Genomic DNA, 25,559 nt, shown 5'->3' with positions numbered 1-25,559 from the left:
CTATGACAATTGCTCCCCATGTGTAGAGACAACACAGTCACTGTGTCTGACATGGTCGTAAGAAAAAAATAAACTAACAGGAGATGACTTTGTGATTTTGATTCTCACTGTCAGCATGAGAAAGGAAAAAAGCTGCTCTGTACATTAAAACCACAACCACACACACCATACAAAAACAATGCTAATTACCCTTGAATAAAGTGTTTGTTTTTTATCTGAATAAGCTCTTATTTATAAAAAACATTTACCTGGCACAGCAGCATATATATACAGTGGTACCTCGGGCTACAAACACCTCATTTTACAAACACTTTGGGTTACAGACTCCGCTAACCCGGAAGTAGTACCTCAGGTTAAGAACTTTACCTCAGGAAGAGAACAGAAATCGTGCAGTGGCGGCAGAGGGAGGCCCCATTGGCTAAAGTGGTACCTCAGGTTAAGAACCATTTCAGGTTAAGAACGGACCTCCGGAACGAATTAAGTTTGTAACCCGAGGTACCACTGTATTTGCTTTGGGGTGACATTTCACTAGCTAGCAATCTGTTTGCTATCAATTTGGAATAGATTCACCCTAAATGAGTGAAGCTGGACTTGATCTGATCCTGGCCCAAGTTAAGTTTGTTTAAAGATTGGTTGCAATTTAAGTTAAGGGTCTGTTCTGTTACCAATGATACCATACCAAATTCTCAAATAATATGTTCAGCTTTTAAGGGTGATAGCATTAGGATCCAAGGAAGATAAGAGTTCCCATGGATCTTTTGGAACCTGTATCACAATCCAAGGCAACTGTACCTCCCATGGATCCCTGTACCTAGTAGCCACAAAGATATACAGCAAGGCCTCTGCAGTGTAAGTCAGTATGGAAAAGGGAGGGGGGGGGATCAGGTGTTAGGCTCTAAGTCTAACTTCAAAGCGGACATTTTAATAGACTTGGGGGCTTTCAAAATTGGGGGAGTTCATTTCTGAATCCTCCAGTTCTAAAGTTTAGAGCCATCTAGTCTGATTCAGTAAAGTGATTGGTTAAAAAAAATGGTTAAAAAGGGTCTAAAGGCCTTTCCCATCCCCCCTTTTTTACTTGAGAATCTGATGCCAACACCTGAATCTTAATGACCACAGTAAATGTTGGCCCTTCTTTCGAGAGAGAAATGCAAAATGAGTGACAAGAGTTAATGAACATTGATCAGACCTGTAAAAAGTGTGGGACTGTAGCTGATGTGAGGTAGAGTAAGCTAAGCGATGATGAATTGCCCAAGGCCACTCAGTGAGCTTCCGCGGTGGTGTATTTTAAATGTATTCTTTTAGATAGTAACAGGTTATTTTTATATTTTATGTCACTGGGAAATCTCCAATGAAAAGGTGATAGAAGTACTGCAAATAAGACAAAAACAAATATTGCTGAGAGGGGATTTGATTCTGAATTTTCCAAACCTAAGCTCAATATGGTAACTCCATGTACCACACAAGCTTTCAAGTTTTGTCTAAGTTACTTATCTGACTCATCAGGTAGAAACCTCACTGGCTATGAAGTCTACAGATGTGGCTGATTACATTTGTTGCAGGGTGATAACCAATGCTAGTTGGAGCAGATCCAATGAAATGGGTTGACTTAGGTAATGTTCTCCGTTAAACTGAATGGTTCTGCACTGTGTATGACTTAACACTGAATATCGCCCACAGAGTTTTGCTTTCAGAACAGAATCACCAAATTGTTATTTTTTAAAAATTCTATTGCCACCTGCCCCCCCTTCACTTCACAGTTCAAAAGTGGTTTGGGGCTTCAGGATTAAAGCTTTTTAAAGGTGGCAACAGTGATGTTTCCACCTTTCTTTTCTTTAAAAAAGCTGCTGTGCCAAATCCCCAAACCACTTTTTGAAATGAGGGGATGATAAAGAGCAGTTTAGGGTTGGGGGCTTTTTAGAAAGAAACTCTGCAAAAAAAAAAATAAAAAAAATCAGATGCCATGTGTGCCACTTTGTACTGTAGCCATTTTAAAATAAAGGGAGTATTCTAAGAGAATTTAAACACACAGTGAAATTAACTAAACAGAGCCAAACTATTGAAATTTAAAGCACCAGGGGTATTTTTGTTAAATTGCTAGATTTAATATTTTTATTGGCTTGCGTCTTTACTGCTGTGCCCAATTAACCTGTATTGTGTTTCATAATACACTAGTGAATGTTTTGAGAAGTTGGCATGTTAATTTAAGGCAGGTGTATCAGCTGGCTGAAAAGCCAGTTTTCTATGAATCCTTGGGAAAAGAGTTTGCGGCTTCCAGTTAAAAGAATGTGTACATAAAACCACCATCTGATAAAGCTTCTTCTTCACCCTTTCCCCTATATCTCAGCAGCTGAAATGTTTTCAGTGCTAGGAGCAACTACATAGGCAGACTGGTAGTTTAATCACAGAAGGTGGAGACAAAAAACAGCAATGGGCATCCAAATTAGCAGCAAATTTCAAAGACAGTAGAATATTTCTGCCAACCAGCAAGTTGTTTGTGGAAGATAACGAGGCACCCTGTGTGTGTCAAAACAACTGATCTAGATTTCAAAGTCCACACACCGTTACAAACAGTTATGTCTGCAGCACTATCTGTTCTGTACATGTCAAGTACTAAAGCAAGAGGTACACATGGCAATAAGGTATACCTTCCACGTTGCTGCATTGCGTCTGAAGTAGGCGAACATTCGCGTGAACCAATTGTAGATTTCATTTAGTGTTAGCTGCTTTTCTGGAGATTCAAGAATGGCCTGTAAAGCAATTAAAACTCAATAATGATCTAAGACAAAATGAGCAGAAAACACACTTGCATATTTGTTTGAATAAATAAAACAAAACGTGACTCTTGAGCACAAAATCGAAAAGAAGGTTTCATGCTACAATCTAAGATTAATGGTTGTATTTAGTAGCTCAATGGCAAAATTCAAAATGGAATTATCTAATTGTTTTGAGTTTTATTTCTGTTTCCTTACAGAAATATTAATTTATTAGTCATTCATAAAGCAGAATCAAAGAGAAATGCAAAACATTTCACTAGCTGATTAAAGCTTAGTAATTATTTTGAGCTCAGATTAATTCTAGGGATCAGAGATTACTGTAGCTTGTGATAATTGACTTGCCATCTTTAAACAGGCTCATTTTCACTGTTGTGTGAAATGAATTTCCTAATAATCACATCGTATAGTAATACTTAATCAAAAGCAATTATGGTATATGTATTGCAGTTGTGAGAGAAAGAAAAAAACCTTATAGCAAAGAGTTCAGCATGCCAACGGGCTTCTCATCTGCTCTGTCTATAGCATCACATATATGTACAACCCTGGATCCCAGAAGGCTGTTTCGTTTGTTCTCACTTACCTGCCTAATTAAAGATGCATATGTAAAGGGTGGCCTGACTTCTGCATTCTTGTAGAATTCTTGGTTCTGCGCAAGATCTGCTAAATGAAGTACAGGAGTTCCCTGTATTACCATGGCCCACAGTTCACATGAGCAACACATAAATGAGAAGAATGTGAGAATCTCCCTGCACATCCATCAAGTTACCTGAAGAGATGGGCACGTTGTATTTGTCAGAGTACCGCCTTCGGATAGGTCCGACATTGTGCATGCTGGTAGTAGTGATGACAGAAGGTCCCTGGGTAACAGGAGTGATGGGTGCTGTTGGGGTGGTGGGGGTATGAGGTAAGCTCTGCGGAGAAGCCTCTGATGCAGTCTTTGAAAGTGTGACGCTAGATACAAGGTTCAGCTGTGGAAAAAGCAAAAGGAGAGGTCATTAAAAATATTTATCACAATTTGCTGTCCTCGATGCATAGGAGTGGTGTGTGAACTTCAGTGTGAACTGAAGACTAGGAAGTCTCTGGTTATAAAAAAATGTTTGAGCCATGACATTAGGGCAAGCTACCATCTTTCAACTCAGCCCCAGGTTGCCTTCCATTGTAAGGAATAAGATGCTTTAAACACATTAAAGCAAAGGTAGACAATGTGGCGGCCTCCATATGTTGTTGGACTATAACACCCATCATCCCTGACCATTCTGGCTGGGCCGATGGGAGTTGTAGTCAAAAACATCTGGAGGGTATTAAATAAAACGACAAGTATTTTTAAATTAAGTTTAACAATTTTTTATAAAAAACACACACACTACTTATACTACTGAATGCCCCCAAACCAAGTATTTACTATGACTAGTATCCAAAGATGTGCCAAGTCTCTATTTTCATTAGTGCAAGGATTTATGCTTGCACAACCAAACTTTTCCTCCCCTCACACACCCCTTTATCTGTTCTGGGTTGTCCCCCCACCAGCCAATTTTCCACAGCAGATTTCGGGAAAGCCAGTGGCGGAGCTTCATGCTCCAGCACCAGGGGGCAGGGAGGGCTGGCGCACCACCCGCAGGGGCGTGGCACGCGTCCTGGGGGCGTGGTGCGCCGCCTGTGGGGGTGTGGCACCCAGCGCAGTTGGGGGAACAGCTGCGATGGCACCCCACTGGGATCGCGCTGCAACAACGGCACGAGATACCACCCTATGGTTAAGTTAAGTTAAGAAAAAGGAGCCATTATCTCCTTCACATTTGGCCACATTTGGGTCCAGTGAACATTTTTGTATAGATATGATATGAGGAAAATATCAGAGTTTTGTCTCAAAACTATTCTCATTACAGACTTAAAGCAGTTTTTGCTACGAATCCATCTTCCCATGAAAATCTGATAATAGAAAACAGTGAGAGAAGAAGGAAGAAAAGCACAATATGGGTACGTGGTTTTTTTATCCTCAGCAACTAAGCTCTTGGAATGATTTGCATTGAAAATTCTGCATGGATGTAAAAGGTTTAAATTATTATCTCTACATCATGGTCCCAATCCAATTCCGCAGATTCTGTCATTTTTAACAACAACTAAACAAAAACAAAAACAAAAAAATCAGAAACGCATTCACACATTTTTTATATCACTCCTGGTTTGGTCCCAAATAATACCATTAAGCCTTCAATCCTATACTCACTAACTGCAGCAAATTCTATTGAACTCAGTGGGGCTTCCTTCTGAACAGCCATGTATAGGATTATACCCTAGCATCTTACCTATTAGTCATTTATTGCAAGGTTAAAGAATATATATTTGGTTAATAAAAAACAGACCACTTTTAAGAATCAAGGCCATTTTTCTAAGCGATTATACAAAAGACCCCATGAGGACATCAGAAAATTTATATTTCACGTGTAATACATGGGTTACTTAATTAATTGGTTAGAAAAGCAGATAAACTAATCAGTTATCTACAAGCAATATTCACAATTTTTTTTTAAATGGTACTATATAACTAGATAATCAACATGGCCAACAATTGGCTGCAAGAAGTACATAGTTGAAGAGTGCTGATGTTATTTCCCATTAACACTGATCTCATTATACAAAGAGGACTCAAAAAGTATTCAAGACAAATGAAGGCTCATAGGAACTTTGGTGACAGAGACACAAGATGACCCTTACAACACAGTAACTAAATGGAAATCTTGATGTTTAGATGCAAATAGCACAGAATGTGTACTTATGGCCTACTTTTGAGCTCTTCGCTGGGTTAAACAATGTGGGAGGGCCATTCTAACTCAACTGTCAATATAAACTACTGTCAGAATTCAAGATGTATCAAGCTACTCTGGAAAACTTCTCAAGGAAGGGAAAATGAGATATGTGCACCAATCTCAGAGCTTGGGATATGAGGGGTGAAGCAAAGGGTAGTAGGTGTGCCCCACTCTGCAACATTTCTCCATTTACAGAACCTTATTTTTATTTATGTATTCAAAACGTTTTTATAACACCCTTCATTAAAAATCCCAGAGTGGTTTTCCACACCCAAATCCCAATACAATAAAAACAGTTCATCTAAATCCAATAAATTCAGGAAAAACAGCAACAATCACAGTAGCCAGACAAATCCCAATGCCTTGGTATCAATGGGTAGCCAAATTACACACTACATTTGCATTTCTTCTTCCATACTTAAGACACAGAATGTTATTTCATAACCAAAAGTAGTCGGGAGTGGGGCAAAGATGGTTTGGTGTTTTGCTCTTTCCTCCTGAAAATCGCTATCCAGCTGCAATTTGCCCCCAAAGTGCTGTTTGCCGTAAACAGCAGCTGGAGAGCAGGTGTGTTACTCCTGGTAGGAAAACAATATGGGAAGTAAGGGTGACACTCGCACCACAGTCCCCCATCCAGATCACCTACCGCATGCAACTGTGAAAACACACAAGGAATGTTTGGTTTGTGCCAGTCCTTTCCACTTATACAGCAAAGGGAACAAGCTACACCCAGGAAAACTGAGGAGGGAGCACATGTCTCATGGAAACTTGGCATGCAAAATGTTGAGGGGAAAGAGGCAGCAACAATATTTTTCTGCACACGGCAGCGTTTAGTTATGAACCGAACTTTGCGGAAACGAGAGCTGGCTGGTTGGATCCGTGATTCGATCCCACAGTCTGCTCACATGTCTAAGAAGAAAGATGGGAGGTTTTGCTTTCAAATTGCACAATTACATGAAATGACGGTTGCAGATTCAGAAATTACCTTGGACAGTGTTCTCTCTTGAAAACATGAGGCAAATGCTAACTTATGCACCTGACTGGCTATCTTAAGTTACTTTATTTGGGATTGCATAAATTCTGTTATGCCCCTCTGACATCTACCCATCACACACACACACACACACACACACACACACACACGGAGAAAGCACAGTAACAACTATAGTACAATTGAGAAGTCTTGCTAAGAAATCAAATCTACCCTATTTTATCTCCATTGTTAAAGTAGGTGTTTTTAAACATCACAGGCAGATTTGAATCAATTTCCAGTGCTCTTCCATTGCATAAGCTCAGTAGATTGGCTCTCCTGCTGTAAGGAGCACGGATACTGTTTCATCATTACTGTTCAAACCACTCAATTTCAAACAAGTTCAATTCTGTTTTTACTGTTTAAAAGCTTAAACATTTAATCTGTTTCTACTAGGAAGCTGGGGAGGGGGAAGCCCAAAGGTCAATGTTCTCCAGTTAAATAATCTGAATTGAGTTAAATTTCTTTAGGCTTTTCAGGGTAGGTAGTACAACTAGAAATAAACAGAGAAAGTGAGGAAGAGTAAAGGGAGGGGATGCCTCCTTTAACAGGCTTGACAAATGACACTGCGATTCACACCCACTGCTGGGCTGCCACTAATAAGCTACAGAGGAAGCAGCCAATCTCAGCTAATTACCAGATAAAATTGTATTGTAAGGACTCTAATTAGGAGATGCTTATGGAGGTGATCTAATGATTAAACGCCGCATTCGAATGACCCCACCATCAATGTGCAATGGTGCAAGATGTCACTGGAATATTTTGTAGAAACAGTAATTTTATTTCAAGGGGGGGAGGCAGTAATATTTGTAATAATGGCTACGAGGTAAACTAATTAAAAGACAGTTCCTAGAGGAAGGCTGTGGCTTTGAGCAGCTGTGGCCGTTCCAAAACAAAGTGCCAAATCTCGACAGAGGAACTGCAGTCAAGTGGAAAATTTCTGCCTGACCTCTGCTCTTGCTATTAATTTGCAGGAAAACTAATGACACATATACATATTCCCACAAAATTGTTCTAATTGCTAATTTGCCAAAGGAGCCCAGTTTCCAAATTAAACATGACTGCAATCTGAGAGGGAAGAAGAAGAAGAAGAAGAGGGGGAAGGTGGTGGAAGGTAGGAATCTAGCCTAGCATTGTGTTTCACCTCCGACAATGGTTGGGAGACAGAACCAACAAGTTAATGAAACGATGACCTCGTCACTTCCTATAGAAGTTTTGCTTGTCAGACTTCTGCTCGATGATGATAGCATCTCACGTTCTTCAAGAGGCCAACCTTGGTCAGCCACTGTGCCAAAAATGTAAAGGGGTAGCAGCATAGAGAATTTACACCGAGTACACTTGAGAATGCACTGCTTCCATTGCCTCAAAATTCAGTTATTAATTGTGAACTGGAGCAGAACTACTCTATGAATTGTGTTGGTTTTTGTTGGGATCTAAAATATTAATCTTCATTACAAACTATTAAATCTTAATATCATCATCAATTAACAATGAAAAAAGCCCCATCTAGACTCTGGCTTTGCAGCAGCCAAAGATGATTATGCAGGGCAAAGATCAGGAAGGGTTTGTACAGGGAAGGTCTCCTTTCCTGATGGAAATGCCACGCCATTTCTCAATGTTTGCATTTTCTATTTAAAAACATGCTGCTCCGGTTTCAAAAGTTGCTCACAGAGGCATTTGACGGACACAAAGCTTCCACTCTGGTAGAATTTATTTTAAGTGAGACAAATCTGAACCCAGGTTTTATTATTGTGGAGAATGGTCCTTAACTTGGACGTGTTAGTGCAAGCTTATATTGTCCAGGCATTTATGGCAACTAGCTACTTGTTTTTGTCCCAGCAACAAGCAGACTGAGCATTACTGGTTTCCATCTTGTAAGTGTTGTCAGTAAGTGACACTGTGTGGTTCAGAACCTGCTTGAAATGGTTGGGAGTTTGTAACTGAACATAGGCAATATCTATGAATTAATAACTATTTCTGTTCTCTCCTGCTGAGAAATAGTTGGCTCTGTATTCTGCCTAAGGATGGATCCAACACTAGGGTTGCCATACATCTGGAATTTTTTGGACATAACTAGGATTCGGCCATCAGAAATGGTGTCTGGGTGAAAATCACTAGAATTACCAGGAAAATCATATGGCAACCCATGTCGGAAGTGTAAAAATAGCTCAAAAACCTCTTTTTTTTTAAGATCTTGTCTTGCAAAAAATAAAAAAATAAAAAAAATCAGCAACTTTGGCAAAAAGAAAAGAAAGCTCAACAACAACTTTGCCAATAAAAAGCTCAACAACTTTTGTGTCTGGATTTTCACTTTTTGAAATACGGCAACCCTATCCTACACAATTCAAAAATGTGTTTAATTACCACAACCAACCAAAGTCAATGTAGGAATATGCACCACTTTCTGGAATATCGTCTGACAATTCTAATGCAACTCTGACTACAAAACGGCTTTAAAATAATAGGTGGGTGAACTGTCCTAAAATCAGATGACCAAGATCTTCTTATCGCAAAGGATTAACAAACAAAATAACACCAGAGCCAATTTCTCACTGCACTTTTAAGCCTGCAACAATTTAACCTGAAGTAGGCATTAACCCCCTCACCACACTCAGAAAGGCTCTAACTTTTTCTGAAAGCTGCCTTGTCAGGGAAAAAGGAGGGACAGAAATAAATATATAATAATAAAAATCTGAATTTTCTCCTGCTTGTTTTAAAAGAATAGTGTTCTTAAATGGAGTAAAAAATAAGTCTTACCCAACCGTACCTCACCATAAATCATTAACAGTATTTTTTACACATGTACGTTTGTACGCATGCAAACACACGCAAAAGAATGATAGTTAAAATGGCTTCCATTAGGTCTAAGGTAATACATGCAAACGGTGACAAAAAAGCAGCAAACACACCAAGAGGACTAGCAGATTTCAAGCGGGGGGGAAATCATACAAGCTATGCTGAGCCCATCTGTGGTGCTTTAGGGCAGCAGTTTCTCCACTGTTGATTCTACCATTCTGATCATGGCTAAAACAGTTGCTGTAATTGGACTTCAGAGATGGACACCAATTGCTAAGCCACAGAAAGTGGATGTGTGTTGGGACTGTTAGATTTAGTGTGCTTTAACACTTCATCCACGAAAATTTTACTATATATATATATATATATATATATATATATATATATATATATATAATCTGCACGCAACACAGGATTTGGCAGGCAGCAATCACTTAGCAGGTGTTGTTATTGGCAGGGATACTAAGGAAACCCAAGTTGAGGAGTGGGACTTAATGAAAAACAGTATATAAAAACAGCTTTTGTGTGTTGCATTTGCAAATCTCTTTTTATTGCTACATATCATTATTTTTCAAACTATAAAATACAGCTACAGCAGCTAAAATGCTCAGTCATTACCTCACAGTTAAAAGGCTATTTTTTAATGCTTTGTTTTTACAGTTGCTAAAAACAGGATTTCAAAACAATCCTAATTGCTGTGGTTAGGGTAAAGGAAAATACATAAAAAATAGCCAACAGTTATGTCAGCTCTATAAAGACGGATCTACTGCCAGGTATGCAAAAAACACTTTTGAGCCAACGAAAGAAGAATGTATTCCTTCTCTCTTTCCCGAGGCGCAATTTGTAGCTATGAAAGTGCCATCGAAAAGCACACTGTGCCTTGGTTTCCCTCCGTCATCTGAACCTCAAGCATGAATGAAAATAATGGAACAACTATCGCATTAAGCATATCAATACATTAGAATATCAATGCTTCCAAGTTCTGTCATAAACAAAAACGTCAGAGAGATTAAGAGAATACTGGATAATGGAATATTCAGTTAAATTTTATTTCAGACACTAAAATAAAAATAGTGATGTGAACTGCTGTAATATTTCTTTTGACAATACAGGTCAACAGTAGGATGTAACAGAAAGCACAGCCACCTGTGTGCCTTGAGCACAGGGACAGGTATTCTCCAGCCACTTCTACTCTCGGAATGCCTCACACAACAGGAGTGACTAGAAAAGCAGATATCTTAAGATGGGCTTCCCTAAATCATGGAATAGACTGTTTGAGCTTTCCCCTCTGAAGCAAAGCAAAGATTGACAGTTCATCTGAGGACACGCTCCTTCACTCCCAAGTCTCAGAAGAACCAGCAGACTAACAGAAAACAGAGGTATGCAAGACTACGAGGGTCTTGGAGTGCCTTAAGGTTCACCGAACTCCCGCCTAGTCAATCAACACAACAAAAAGTGGAAAAGAATACAGTTTTCACCTCCTGACCCATTCAGGTTATGAACACAAGGTGGGCTGTGTAGAAGAGATCAGGAAGAAGGCTTCTCTCACCATGGTCCTAAAGACATGAAAAGAGCTATCATTTCACACCATCCACTGACTGTGAATTCCACAAGCAAATGGGGATTTCAGAGATAAGTTTTGGAAAATACAGTTGACTGCCTGTTACAATTTTTACCCAGTTCAGGGTAAGTTTGGCTTTGCTTTCCTCCTCCGCAGGCATACCTATATAGTTCGGTCCTCAGGGTATACCTGCTAACTTGCTCACTTGCCTAACCAATATTTTTCTTAACGAGAGTGCCTTCTTTTTGCATCCTGGCAAACACCTTGTGTGTACACCACACCCACCACATTTGAAAGCTGTTTATAAAGGGATTTCTTTCAATATGCACTTATTGGAATTATGCTCACTTCCGCAGGACCTTAAGCATGTGGCTGATATATGATAGCTAAGGAACGTGCAAGCACTTCCAACACGCTGCAAAGAGATTGCTTATTTTAAGGAGATAATCTCATACATGCTTCTCCTTGTGATTATATCTGACAAGTTGCTGCTCTCTGTGGTTGGATGGACTCCTGATTCATTGTGTAGCACTGGGAACTGATCAAAGAGTTCAGCAAAATATGGTGCTAATTTATGTACCTAGTCAAGACCAAAGCACTTGACTAACGAGAAACATCTATGGCAACCAAATACTAGACAGCTAAAGCTCATATTGTGCAGCCAGATCCTCAATTTTTAGCTGATGGTGAATTTTTAATGCAAGCATTACAAGCCCCACTCAGCCGCAATTTTACATCCGTGTTTTATTAGTAAGTTTGCATCAGTTCTTACTTTCGCCTTTAAAAATAGGCAAAGATATTAAAGCTAACATACACCTTGCATCAGTCATAGGGAGAAAGGAAAAATTAATTACTGGGTGTAGAGAATACTTCGCATTACAGTATTGGTCATCAGATCTCTCCCAGTCAAAGTTCTATCCTGCTGAGTTAAAAGGATTGAGGTCTAGTCTAGACTCTGTGATGCCTTTGCTATTTCCCCCCTCACAGGGAAAGCACAATATGCAAAACACTATATTCCTACATTTTATAATTAATTTTCGAATGCTTCACCTATACATATTTTAATAATTTCTGATTTATCTGATGGTATCTATAATAAAATTTTCTATATTTCAATAAATGAAAAGAAGGCCGTTTCAATCCAACAACAGAGTGTCACACAATATAGGCCTGTCAGGCACCAATTTTTACTTCTAACATGTAAGTTAAAGGATAAGGAATTTATAATGCTGCCTGTGAACGAAACCACTTTTCATACACAAATGTGATCTTTTTCCCCCCCAAAGGGTAATACAACAGTACATTTACATAAACTAATCCAAACAATCTATGTATTTGACAATGGCAAACCTCACACAGACTGCCTATTGTTGGTTTACATCTTGGAGTTCTTTATGTTGGCTTGTAACACTGCTCTAGCTGTCAAAGGTTTGACTTGGACTCTAAATAAATGGTTATACAAGTGCTGTGCAGCGATATTGGACTTCTTTGGAAAAGAAAACCTGCTGTGTATGAATTCAAAAGCTATTAATTTTTCAGTCAAAAATATTCATGCCTATTTCTTTTAATAGAGAAACACTGTGCTGAGCAACTGAGAGATAATGTTGACTAGTGGTACAGAATTTTCAATAGAGCAGTTAAAAATAAATTTAGTAGGAGGTCCCCATCAAAGCTATAATTTTCCAGAATGTAAAACATTTTTAATACTAATCAAGAAAGTGCATCCTCCCTCCCACATTGCCTAGATCAGTTTTTTTTCCCTTTTCCTACTGCTTTTTCCTGTTTATTAGCTGTGTTGCAGTACTTATCATGGCATCCACAACTGGTACAGCTGGAGCTCACAGTCAAAAGTTCCCAAATTTTCAGCAACCGGATACTGGTCAGATGTCTGAACGCTACGCATTAACTTCCTATAGATTATAATCCCTATTGCGTGGATGACGCTTGTCCACATGTCCACTATAAGAAGCCTTGAAGTACCTTTCCACGAAGTCATACAGCATCACCAGCAAAGCTTTAGCAGTGCAATTATAAAGCTGGTATTTAGTGTGGGCCAGGGGTATGTGCTCAGTTGGGCAGAGGTAACCTACATGTTGCTTGAATTCATTTCTAGAGTGCTACCACCTTGTAGAGAAGGGGGTGGGTGTTTGATTATGGGTCTAAGAGAAGAGAGCAAACTCATTATTTCATATTAACAGAGTTGTCGTAGGAGCTCCAGATATTAAGAAACAAGGTTCTTACCGAAGAGAGATGGAGCTCTCCAACTAAGCTTCTCCATCTTTTTATCATATGCATATTGTTTAGTGTTTGTTTGTTTGTTTCTAGAATGGGGATTACAGGATTAAGGAGAAAGCATATCTTAACTGTGCATTATACTTAGAGAACCATTATGCTCTTTGCATCACTCTATAAGAATCTACTCTGCAGAAAATCCTTTAATAAGATGGATCAAGAGAGTGAAAGGGATCAGGGATTCTAATGAAATGTTTGATCTTATGTCAGAATCGGAGTTCACATTCAAAAATTTCGATAAGCAAACATCTTAAATTCAAGATACTTTAATTTTACTCCTTTAATTAAAATACCTTAAAATTCCTAATTGCTTCATGTGATTATTCGAAACCAAGGCAGTGATTTGCCTTATGATTTTAAGATCTGTAAGATTTAAAGGTACACTGTGTTTATTTGATTTTATTCTGAGTTATGCAAATATTGATTATTGATTATAGTCAACTTTAATCAATATGCAGATTGTAATCAATATGCAGTGATACAGCACAATAGTCAAGTATTGGTTTACTTGTTGTATTTTTTTACTTTTTTGACCAGTCTAAATAAAACAAACACATGACTAACTAAATACAAGTCAAGGACGATTAGGCCAGCAAATATGGTAGCCTGCCTATGAGCAATTGGTGGACTGAAATTAATGCCTGAAACAGAACACATTACTGAAACAGAGAACATCAAAAATATATAAGCACCCTGCACCTCTGTATTCCTAGAAGGAAATGTGTATTTTGCAGGTTCCCTGGAGAATAAATTGCTCTAGAACAGTGATGAGGGGGAATAATAGGATTTTTCATATTCAATGAAAAATGAGGGGAATAGTAGGCTTTTTCATATTCAAAACCTCTCATATCATCCCTTAATCTTTTTTTTTTTTTTAACCAATAAATACACTTCACATAGTAGGACCTGTTTAGGAACTACTGTGCTGTTCACCGTTATCTCATATTCTCCACTTTTTTCCTGTGCAGCTTTTTAGAGTTATTCTAGGCTATGCTTTTAGGAGATGAATTATCTCTCTATAGGGAAGAGACACACCTAAAAAAGAGATGGGTAATGTTGCTGGAGGAGACTCTTGAGAGTCCCATGGACTGCAAGAAGATCAAACCACTCCATTCTGAAGGAAATCAGCCCTGAGTGCTCACTGGAAGGACAGATCCTGAAGCTGAGGCTCCAATACTTTGGCCACCTCATGAGAAGAGAAGACTCCCTGGAAAAGACCCTGGTGTTGGGAAAGATGGAGGGCACAAGGAGAAGGGGACGACAAAGGACGAGATGGTTGGACAGTGTTCTCGAAGCTACCAGCATGAGTTTGACCAAACTGCGGGAGGCAGTGGAAGACAGGAGTGCCTGGCGTGCTCTGGTCCATGGGGTCACGAAGAGTCGGATACGACTAAACGACTGAACAACAAGTGTTGCTTTCTGCTCGTAATCTTGCAAACTGTTCAGGATTTCCTTCTTGAACAGAGTATGACACACTCCTTCGAGCATTCCTTATGACGTGAATCCAAAACTGATTTATTATCTAGAATATGATAGGTGCTATATAAATATCAGATGAGTCTGATCATCTTTATCACTTTGTGTTTGTTCATAACCTACTTAAATATCTGGCTTTTATAAAGTGGGGATGAAATTCCTAAGATGGCTGACCAAGTACTGTGGTACATGCTATCTGCATCCCTCACAATATTTATTTCACCGTGGTAGAGCTCTTCATTTATTTTATACATGTAAATTAGGAGAACAGCCTTTGAGCTAGTTTAAAATGTATGCTTCAGTCCTAAACAGACTTACTGGGAGCTCTCATTGTGCTTAGTGGGCCTTATTTCTGAGTAGACAGTGATTCCTAAAACAGTTAAAGCATAACTTTAAAGTCTACTCTTTAAAGTCCAGCTGAGTTCGCAGGTAAATGAGTAGACTTGTTGGCTTACTTTTTGCAAAATCAAATCAAATACACATAAAACACTTAGGGCTGAATTCAGCGTGGCACTAAGTAGAACATTTTGTTAGTGCAAGGATTTCTTCTTGCACAGCAGAGCATTGTTCCCCCTCTCCTCCTCCCCTGCCCCCCCAATCTGCTTGGGGATTTCCCCCTAACCCTTTGCACAAGTTCTGAGGTCAGCACAGGATGTGCACAGGGGAGGGCGCAAAAAAGGAGAAGAATGTGCATGTCTTCACTTGGATGGGTATTTTAAAGTAGCTCGCATGTCTTTTATGCTCTTAGGTGGGAAAAGAGGCTGCTGTGAAGCTTTATTCTGTCAGTGCAGATACTTACAGGCTGAGGTGTAGCTTTTGGTTCAGTTGACTTTACATGTAGGTGTGTCATCATAGCTTGCAGGCGCTCTTTGTCTTTCGAAAGCTAAACAGGAAAGGAAAATGGCATAAGTTATTTTTGTGAACAGAATCCAGAACAAACAAACAAAAACTTATTAATTTCTCAGAAATGTTATATGGTGCGCTCTCTCTCTCTCTCTCTCTCTCTGTGTGTGTGTGTGTAACAAAACTCTAGGTGCTGGGTATCAGCTTTTCGCGAAGCAAAATGCATTAGCTCTCAACTGAAGCAGCTCTAGACCTGCTGGCACCAGTGCGTTCACTGCAGCAGTGACAGCTAAAAGACATTAATGAATCATATTTGCTCACCAACCCTGTCCCAATTCATGGGCAAGAGGCAAAGCACAAAGGAAAATGTGGTGAGTAAAAGAAGTGTGTGCTCTTTTGGTTAAACTTTTAAAATAATCTTAGAAGATTCCCTACCCTCTGGAACTATTCCGCACTGCTCCAATGGTTTTGCCCCCTACCCAGCATCTTCAATGAGAGTGAAACAAATGCTGCTAATTCTCAACTCTTGGGGGGAAAATTGAAGGTGCACCAAACCTTTGTTCTTGCATAGAACAGGAACTGGAGAAAGCTTTAATTGTGGAAGAGGGGGGAAAGAGAAAGTAAGGCTTCTCCTTTTCTTATTCGCATTTGCCTCAGGCCACCAAGATGCATTCAATTTTGGGTATTGTTAGGGGTTCTGTCCTTTATAGCACTGACTGGGGGCGGCTCATACAAAAAAAAAAAAAAAAAAGTTTTGAAACTCAAAAGACAATTGAGATGGAATTTTGAAGAAGTTCTTTTGCTGGTTGGTGCATGGACCTCAAAGCACAAAATACACATATGTATGGTTAGGGCCTTTGAGCGAAGCATTATGCAACAATAAAGGCTGCTGGATTACCTGTATTCAAAGCTTTCTACTTGGGTTATAAAATATTTGGCTAGGTGTATTTATTCATTTTAAAATTATGTATTACATTTCAAGAGATTTCAAAGCTATTTGCATTTTTAAAGCAAAATCAAACATAGGCAGTATAGCTAAAACACATAGAGCTAAAACAAATAAAACATTAACCAGTGCAGTCCCATACATGCCTTACTCAGAAGTAAGTCACAATGTTTTGAATAGGGATTCCTCTCAGGAAAGGGGGTATAGAATTATGCAGAATAAATTTCAGGAGCCACGGAAATGAACAAGACAGATAATCAGATATTTAGAGCAAGGGCAGGACTCTGTAAGTGAAACATTGGAAAGACTTCTGGTTTCAAGACAAAAACATAAAACAAAGAATGAAAGGATTCTTTGGGCTGCTTTTCTGCGGGTCAAAAAGCAATACTAATATAAACCCTTAACTCCATTAGCAACTCCTGTCTATTCAGTTAGATCATCCAGAAGAAGTCGCAAGGGCTTGTTAAGCCATGGATGTGAGTAAGCTGTCATCAGCATGGCACCATAAAGGGCTCCTAAGGTCTGGAAGTTGTGGCTGCTAATGGTATTTTGTGGAGGGGGGGCTGCACTTGTAACTTGTGACTAAATGGTAAACCAGAGGGCCACTTTCAGGGCTATCTGTGTTATGAATTATGTCTTTGAGAAATTTTCTCCGCTGTGTGCATTGTTTTCTGTATACTACATACTGTGCACATGCCTATTTCATAATGATTACATACTGCCAGTAAGCAGTTCCGCAGTGGTTCTCTCAAAAGTGCAAACAACCACAAAGAAAGAGACACATTTTTCTTATATTATAGCAAACAGGGTTTCTTGTTTGACACACTTTCATTTACTGTTTAAGGATCAATTCCACGAAGGAGAAAATCATGTATTATGTGTGGAAAAGCCGTCAACCTTATGTAAGTTATGAACACAGCTTAGGCTGCAATCCAAACCCCTTTAGTGCTAGGCTCCGGATTGGGCTAAGGTGTCCCTCCACCCAGCCGCATGGGCCAATTTACGAGAGTGTCACCCCAAGGGTGCAGAGCTCCCTGTTCCACCCACTGAATGTGCAGACAGGTGGAAACACCTGGATCCCAATCTTGCCTCACTGTTTTCACTTGATGTCTCCGTGCCTGATCTGAGCCAGCTCCAGGCTGCTCCTGCCTTCTGCCATGAGTGATGGAGTTGTGAATGCAGACCTCTTTAGGAACACAGGGACCTGTCATTGTAACACTTTGCATTTAATGCTCACTACTTGTATGCAGGACCTGATTTAGGTTTGATGAGGCCCTAAGCTCCTGAAGGTAATGGGGCCCTTTATATGTCCAGTTGTCCTTTGTCAACAAATTGTTGCTGTTTTTTGTGTTGAATATATGCTATATGGTAATTTATGGACCTAATAGGTATCTAAAGCCATCTGCACATAACAGTCCCTGAAGAATGTAGGCACCCTATATATAGCAATGAGCAAAGCAGTGATATTTTAGGGAGCAGGCTAGCAGGCGAGGCCCATTACTTACATCATAGGAGCCTACACAACACAAAACACTTGCTGTATGTAGGTTTTATTTTATTTGTTTTTTTATCTTATATTTTGGAAATGTACATCCAGGTGTTTTCTTTTCTTTAATTTTTTGGGGTCCCCCAAGAGAGTGGGGCCCTAAGCTATAGCTTGTTTAGCTCATACGTAAATCTGGCACTGCTTGCATGTGCTGCAATGATAAATGGGAGCCTCCGAAGAATCGAAACAAACATTGGTAAGTTTCAAAACAGGCATGGTTTATTATGAAGATGGCCTGGTACACTAGCTTGTTCCAGCACAATCCCTGGTTCACCTGTGATAACAAGCCTCATTAAAATAGAAACTAAACTCTGTCAAAGCCCTGCTTCCTGGTTGTGTAAGTAGCAGGAAAAGAGGGCATGAGTGTCAAAGGCTCTTAGAACTGAACCACAGTTTAGCATTATGTGCGATTGAGGCGACTAAGTCAGACTATTGGTCCATCTTGTTAAACATTATTGACACTGTTCAGCAGCCTCCCAGTGCTCGAAACAAGGGTCTTTCATCCCTGCCTTGAGATGCCTAGAGCACACGTCTTGCATACAGGTGATTTAACCCCTGGCATTTCCAGTTAACAGCATCAGGTAGCAGGCGATAGGAAACTACTACTACATACTCTGCTACATACTCTGAAGCGCTACTGCCAGTCTGAACAGACAACAGCACCTGAGATTTTTAAAAGTCTGACTTGGTATAAGCTCGTTTCCTATGTATATATGGAGGAAGGTTGTTCTTTGCAGTGTCACCATCAGAAATTTCAATGAAGCAGTGACTTGAATGCATTTGATGACATGGAGTCTAGTCCATGAAAGCTTGTGCCTATTAAAACGTGCTGGTTTTTAAGATCCTACAAAATGTTACATTGTTTTTGCTGCACAGACTAACACAGCTCTTCTCTGGGAATTGGGAACTCTGCTATCTTTCAAGGGCTCCAATCTAGCAGAGCTCACAGAGAAAAGGCAAAATATAGCACAAGGGGTTTTAAATCCATATTTTTGTGAGAATAATACCCAAGGGTGAATAATAAACTATAGTTTAAATACTTCTTTCATTTGGAGATGGAAGCGCTGCAGAGAATGTAAGAGGTAAAACTCCAAGTGTGCAAGTTGGGGGTCTCAGGTGTTCATGGCCAGGAAGTACAATATTATTACATGACATTTATTTTCTACTTGCATTTCTTGGAGAGTTCACAGGAGTCAATCAATGATCCTTTTGCTCTACCTGTTTTGCAGACAATGCAAGCAGACATAATCTCAGGAGTCAAAGGGCTAACTTGAGATCAGTTAAGTCAAATCTACTACAGACTATGGTCAGCCCTTGCTATGAATTAATACAGGGATGGGAAAGCTCCAGACATTGCTCACCTCAAATTCCCATCAGCCTCAACTGGCATGGCCAATGGCCAAGGATAATGGGTGTTGCAGTCCAACAACATCTGGAAGGCTACAAGTTCTCCATTCCTGAACTAATGGGACATATAGTCATACCTTGGAAGTCGAACGGCTTAGTTCTTGAACGTTTTGGCTCCTGAAAGCCACAACCCCAGAAGTGACTGTTTCGGTTTGCGAACTATTTTTGGAAGCCGAACATCTAATGGGGCTTCCAATTGGCTGCAGGAGCTTCCTGTAACCAATCAGAAGCCGTGCTTTGTTTTCCGAACGTTTTGGAAGTCGAACGGACTTCCGGGACAGATTCTGTTCGACTTCCGAGGTACGACTGTATATCTGTTCACAGAGGTTTCTAATGATGGAAATGTTCTGGCTAATCATTTATCTGTACTCACAATTTTATTCACTTTAATCAGTTAATTAATTTTGGCTTTACATGTATTTTGGGATCACTTCTCACGTTAAGATTTTTAAGCCGTGGGAAACCAGTCACACTCAGGCCCGAAACTGTAATGTGTGACGGCTAACCCAAAAGTATAGGAGCATTTTCCACAAGCAGGAACCTGTCAGAAGCACATTTTCGCCCAATGTAAGGTTTTGCATTGAAGTCTTTGGAAAACACTGTATGAAATAGAATTTTCCAGATAACTGAACAGCTGGATACCAGTGGTGGCCACACCAATATTTCAAATGTGCAACCCCAAAAGAAGCCCCCTAGTCCTATCAACTGCTTAAAGAATATTTAGTTGATTAATCACGATTGATTGATTGATTGATTGATTGATTGATTGATCGAACGATACACCGCTTGACTGTAAAATACCCCTCAAAGAATAAAGTTAGTAGATTAATGTAAAGGCTAGCAATGGAGGCAGGCAACGGTGAAATAAGGTCCTGCCCCAGCTGGATTGTCCTCTCCTCACCCACCCTGTGGGAAGGAAGGTGAGACATGTGAAGGCAACGATAAGATCAAGGCCTGCTATAGATGGGTGGCTTTCTTCTTCCTCCCCCCCACCACTCCAAAAGAGAAGCTACACACTTTATATCCTTTATTTGTTTTGGTATTTCAAAACTGTGAACTGCCTTGGAGGAACGGCAGCCTATAAGTGCAATTACAATTGAGAAATAAAGAAATGCACTTACATTTAAATTAAATCAAACATTTAAATTATGTAACTAGATTTCTGATATAGGTATTGCTTTAAGTACTGCTAGAAGTGTGAAATCACTTGCAATTTACACAACAAATATTACCACTCATTGCTTAGAGGAAAGACCATCTTTAATATTTTCCTTTCCCATGCCCTATTACTTAAACATACTGCAACGAAGATAGCCTGAATACATATGAAATTGCAGCTCCACCAATCAATTTTAGTCACCAATTAATCAACCCAAGTTTTTGTTGCTTAAGGCAACAGCTAAACTAACGACGGCTTGGAGCCCCACATCTATTTATTTTAAAATTATATTTATATCCCACATTTCCTCCAAAGAACTCAAAGTGGGTTTAACAGTTCTGTTTCCCGTCTTATCCTTACAACAACCCTGTGAGGTACGTCAGCTGTGATGAGTGACTGACCTGTGGTCATCCGTTGAGCTTCATGGCTCTAGTCCAACACTCTAAGAACTACACCACACTGGCTTTATGTAACACAAAACTTTATATCATAGTGCTGTTCTAGTGGTATGATCATCATCATGACAGGCAGTGTGATCTTGGTAGCAATTCTCAAGGAAGAGCCTATATACCGTATTTTTCCGTCTATAAGGCACCCCCATGTATAAGACGCTCCCTATTTTGGGGGAAATTGGGGGTGTTACTATCCGTGTATAAGATGAGCCCAGATTTCGAACATTAGTAAAGGTAAAGGGACCCCTGACCATTAGGTCCAGTCGTGACAGACTCTGGGGTTGCGGCGCTCATCTCACTTTACTGGCCGAGGGAGCCGGCGTACAGCTTCCGGGTCATGTGGCCAGCATGTCTAAGCCGCTTCTGGCAAACCAGAGCAGCGCATGGAAACACTGTTTACCTTCCCGCCGGAACGGTACCTATCTATCTACTTGTACTTTGACGTGCTTTCGAACTGCTAGGTGGGCAGGAGCTGAGACCGAACAATGGGAGCTCACCCCATTGCGGGGATTCAGACTGCCGACCTTCTGATCGGCAAGCCCTAGGCTCTGTGGTTTAACCCACAGCACCACCCGCGTCCCTATTTCGAACATTATTTTAGAGTAAAAAAACATAGTCTTCCGCATGGAAAGGTACGGTAATTGTGCATGCAGGAATCCCAGATTTGTGTGGAAGCAGCCAACCTGGAATGTGGGACAGGTTATGCTGTCATACTAACTCCACCAGCACTTTACACAAATAGTACATTAAAAATGCATTGCAAAAAATGGGCACCAAAACTATGAATTTTTACAAGGGACTTTCTTCTTCTTCTTTCTTTTTTCTTTTTTAAACAAACTAACACAGAAATTTGGTGAACTGAAGGAAATTGACAGATTGGTCCATCCAGTCCATCCATTGCTATTACCTTTTTCATTATGTCCCTACACTGTTTTGATGTCAGAAGTGGAGGTCTTCCAGGACTTATGAGCAAGAGCCAGAGACCACTAACAAGCTTTGCTATCAATTCCCTGCCAAAGTATTTGTTTTTTTCACAGGGTGCAGAGGGGAAGAAATGGATGGGGAGCCAGATCTTTTCACCTGACTGTAGGCGGTATCTCACTGTGGAATTCAGTCTTTTGATACTCAATACTATTTCACACACACACACAAAATTGTTTTCACATTTCCCCAACAATACACATTTTTGTTAGCACATTTTGAAGCAAAACTGTGTTTTGTTTCGTATACTTATTTGCAGGAAGTGCAGATTACAGAGAATTACATCAAAATGTGAACCAAGTTGAATTTCCCCACACTGTCCCTAGTAAATATCACTACTCCAGACTTTATAGGGAGATCTCTGTATCATATTGGCATCTAATGGGGATAAGTAAGAGATTAATAGCATAGGAACTGGTCCGGTGTGTCATCTAAATCCTCAATAGTTATTGTCTCCTGAGGATGAAACCCAGAGAAGGAGCAGGAAAAAAGAGTGGGCCATAAGCTCACCAATTCCCTCCCTTGTCTGGACAGCAGGAAGGAATCAACAACTGGACCAGAAATCCTACATTTGTTCATATCTAGATATAGTGAGAAGTCTGGTTGAGCCTGAGGCCTGCTCCTAAGAACTCCTTGTTTACTATCCTGGGAATAAATGACCTAAAGTCGTGTCCGACTCTAGGGTTGCGCACTCATCTCACTTAAGAGGCCGGGAGCCAGCACTGTCCGCAGACACTTCCGGGTCACGTGGCCAGCGTGACGAAGCTGCTCTGGCGAGCCAGCACCAGCGCAGCACACGGAAACGCCGTTTACCTTCCCGCTATAAAGCGGTACCTATTTATCTACTTGCACTTAGGGGTGCTTTCGAACTGCTAGGTGGGCAGGAGCTGGGACCGAACGACGGGCGCTCACCCCGCCGCGGGGATTCGAACTGCCGACCATACGATCGGCAAGTCCTAGGTTTTACCCACAGCGCCACCCGCGTCCCCTATAAATGACCTACAAGGCTGGTAATTTAGGGAACCACCTACCTAAGGCAGGCCTGATATTTTGAGTGCTTTCAATTGTGAAGCCCTTTCTTGCTAAACTTCCAGCTATTCTATTACTGAAATACCTATATCTACACACACACACAAACATACGCAAATACATTAAAAAAAAAAAGACAGGAAATTCACCTTTCTCAAGTTGTAATATACAGGTAATATTTTCCTGATAGATGGACCTCCTCTGAGCTTACCAGCTTAAATTCTATTATTTTTGCAGCCAGCAAGGAAAACCTGTTCCTAACTACGTAACATTTTTCATAAAATACATCTTGCTGAAGTTTATCATTCCTGCTGTGTTTGATTTTCTAAAAGAAGTTGTATTAAAATATTGTTAATACTAATAAGAGGGCGTCATGACCGTGGTTTTGCAGAAAGTAAAATTTAGGAGGATATCTGGACAAAAGAATTCTAATTTGTGAGATAAGAAGATAAAAGGGAATTTTAAAAAATACAAGTCATGGTTATCTGGGAAAAGTAACAACAAAAAGTTTTAAGTGTGTTTTTGCTGATTTTTCTCTATAACTATTTGAAGCTGTAAATGACTAACTCAGTAAAATTCCAAATGTAATTATCTTCTGCACTTAGCCCACGGCTTTCCATATATCTCTACATTACCATCTTGCATACAAAATAGGATGGATTTTTTTTTTTTTGAATGGTAACTATAGAATGTACAACATTGTTTTTAATTTGTCTTCTTTGGCTAACCTTTTGCCTACTCTCTTGCACACAAAGAAAGTCAATCCACAAAGAGGAATAAGGCATAGACAGGCAAGGGCTTGGAAGGATTTTTAAATACACTTAAAAAGCAGTGATAGCCATACTGTAGTTGCACATCTTTATATGCTATAAATTCACTCCCTTAATAAATCCTTAATAAGTTATACGCAAAAACAAATCTTTTTTTCCAATAGTAGAGGAATTCATATATTTCAAAGTTGTGAAATGTGTGTGTGTGTGTGTGTGTGTGTATGTGTGTAATGAAATGTAAAGAAACGAATGTTTAGCTTGATGAGTAAGACAATCTCCATTCCAATCTTGGACAAGTCTGGAAACCAGTACAAACCATTTCCATGTTTTCACCAATTCTACACACTGGAATACAATGTATACACCCCCCAAAAGTTTCAGTGTAGAACAAATTGAAGGATAAATTAAATTTGTACTGATAATTTTGAGTAATGTAGTGCATTCAAACTTCCATTTTCTTTTCAGCTTTATATATGAATAAAGAGGGATCCAAGATGGCAATCTTTTCAAATTTTGAAAATGATGGAAGCTCTTCTTTAAATTACAGTTGGGCAAAGCAAAACTCATTTCATCGGACTCAATTAATACTGGGAAATATTAATATAAAATATGATCTTTACCTGCAGCTCTAACTGTTGTACAACCTGCATTTGCACTCTACATTGGGCTGTACTTCTATCATCCAGCGCATGCTCACTGTTGAGATGTCTGTAACAATATAAAAAAAAATCATTAAGTGAAATGGATAAACAAAAAGGGAAGTAAATATGTAAGTACCAGAATGAGTAAAGCAGCCCAAATATTACACCCAGAAAATCGGATTATTGTTTTTTTGAACAATACCCCTGTCCTGGTTCAAACAGTGCTTGTTAATATGGGTCTTTGTATTTTCAATAAATGAATGTTTCACATTAGCGACAAAACTCTGCAGAAGAGATTCCCCCGCCCCACTGATAAGAAATACAAATATGACTAAGGAAACAAGCTAAACGTATTTTTACATCTATGTAGAAAAATGATGCTGGATAAATTGGTGCATGTGACAGATCATCACAATAGACTAAAAGATTCACATGGCAGAAAATAAAATAGCACAAAACTGGAGGAGAAAAAAAGAGAATTAAATGGAGGAGAAGCACAGAAAAGTATGGGCTTATGAGAAAATTGGTAGAATACCTGTTTTGAATATCTTCCTTCATGAGAGATAGTTTTCTAATTCAGCCAGTAAATAGTGTTTCATGTCTCAAATACTGTACTGGCACATGGTTTTTTGGCATTATTAGAATCTTACACATGCCAAAATATCACATATGCAGGTTTGGCATTTATTTTGAACACCCATTTTAAGTAGCTCAAAAAACAAAACTGCAGAAGGCACACAACATTACATACAACTTCCAATGCTTTGAACTCTCCCTCCCGCCAAAGAATCTGGGTGGCCATAGCCAGTTCTCTTAAGTGTGCTCCTTGAGCAAAAATGATTGAAGTGAATGACACTAGAGCACCCTGAAGAATACACACTACTTTCTATTATCTGAACCAGTACCCTTTTTATTATTTTGTTGCCCTCCCCCACCCAATTTATACCCTGCCTTTGCTGTTTCAATGGAAACGTAAGCAACTTCAACCAGTTCTTTGACATTGCTCCTATACATTCACCTTTTCCTAATGAATGATACTTATTTAAAAAGGC

The 25,559-nt window shown here is 39.6% G+C and overlaps 2 protein-coding genes across 24 annotated transcripts in view; one reads left to right on the top strand and one right to left on the bottom strand.

Moving 5' to 3' along the window:
* The window catches only part of FOXP1 (forkhead box P1), a 539,690-nt gene that overhangs the window by 25,900 nt on the left and 488,231 nt on the right, over nt 1–25,559 (bottom strand). For 18 of the 20 annotated variants that reach the window (XR_013982997.1, XM_080995726.1, XM_080995729.1 and 15 more), the window contains 5 exons: nt 24,487–24,574; nt 15,533–15,616; nt 3,541–3,742; nt 3,355–3,434; nt 2,646–2,747 (listed from right to left, as the gene is read on the bottom strand). Coding sequence is in view for 19 of the 20 variants with exons in the window: in XM_080995726.1 (XP_080851852.1) it covers nt 2,646–2,747; nt 3,355–3,434; nt 3,541–3,742; nt 15,533–15,616; nt 24,487–24,574 (556 nt within the window). In the remaining variant the exon portion in view is untranslated. The remainder of the gene's footprint in view (nt 1–2,645; nt 2,748–3,354; nt 3,435–3,540; nt 3,743–15,532; nt 15,617–24,486; nt 24,575–25,559) is intronic. The other 2 variants (XM_080995718.1, XM_080995721.1) reach the window with 1 other exon arrangement.
* Nucleotides 1–25,559, top strand: part of LOC308471662 (uncharacterized protein) — an 81,488-nt gene that overhangs the window by 43,395 nt on the left and 12,534 nt on the right. Inside the window, exons 4-5 of one of the 4 annotated variants that reach the window (XM_080995981.1) lie at nt 4,658–4,748; nt 10,517–13,560. The exons of 1 other annotated variant lie outside the window; for it this stretch is intronic. In XM_080995981.1, coding sequence (XP_080852107.1) covers nt 4,658–4,748; nt 10,517–10,534 — 109 coding nt within the window. In that variant the 3' untranslated portion in view covers nt 10,535–13,560. Of the gene's footprint in view, nt 1–4,657; nt 4,749–10,516; nt 13,561–25,559 lie in introns of those variants that run through there. 2 more of the 4 variants (XM_080995979.1, XM_080995982.1) reach the window with 2 other exon arrangements.

Source organism: Podarcis pityusensis (genome assembly GCF_964106645.2).
Source record: "Podarcis pityusensis genome assembly, chromosome: 2".
Classification (NCBI taxonomy): Eukaryota; Metazoa; Chordata; class Lepidosauria; order Squamata; family Lacertidae; genus Podarcis; species Podarcis pityusensis.
This window is presented reverse-complemented; position numbering and strand designations above follow the sequence as displayed.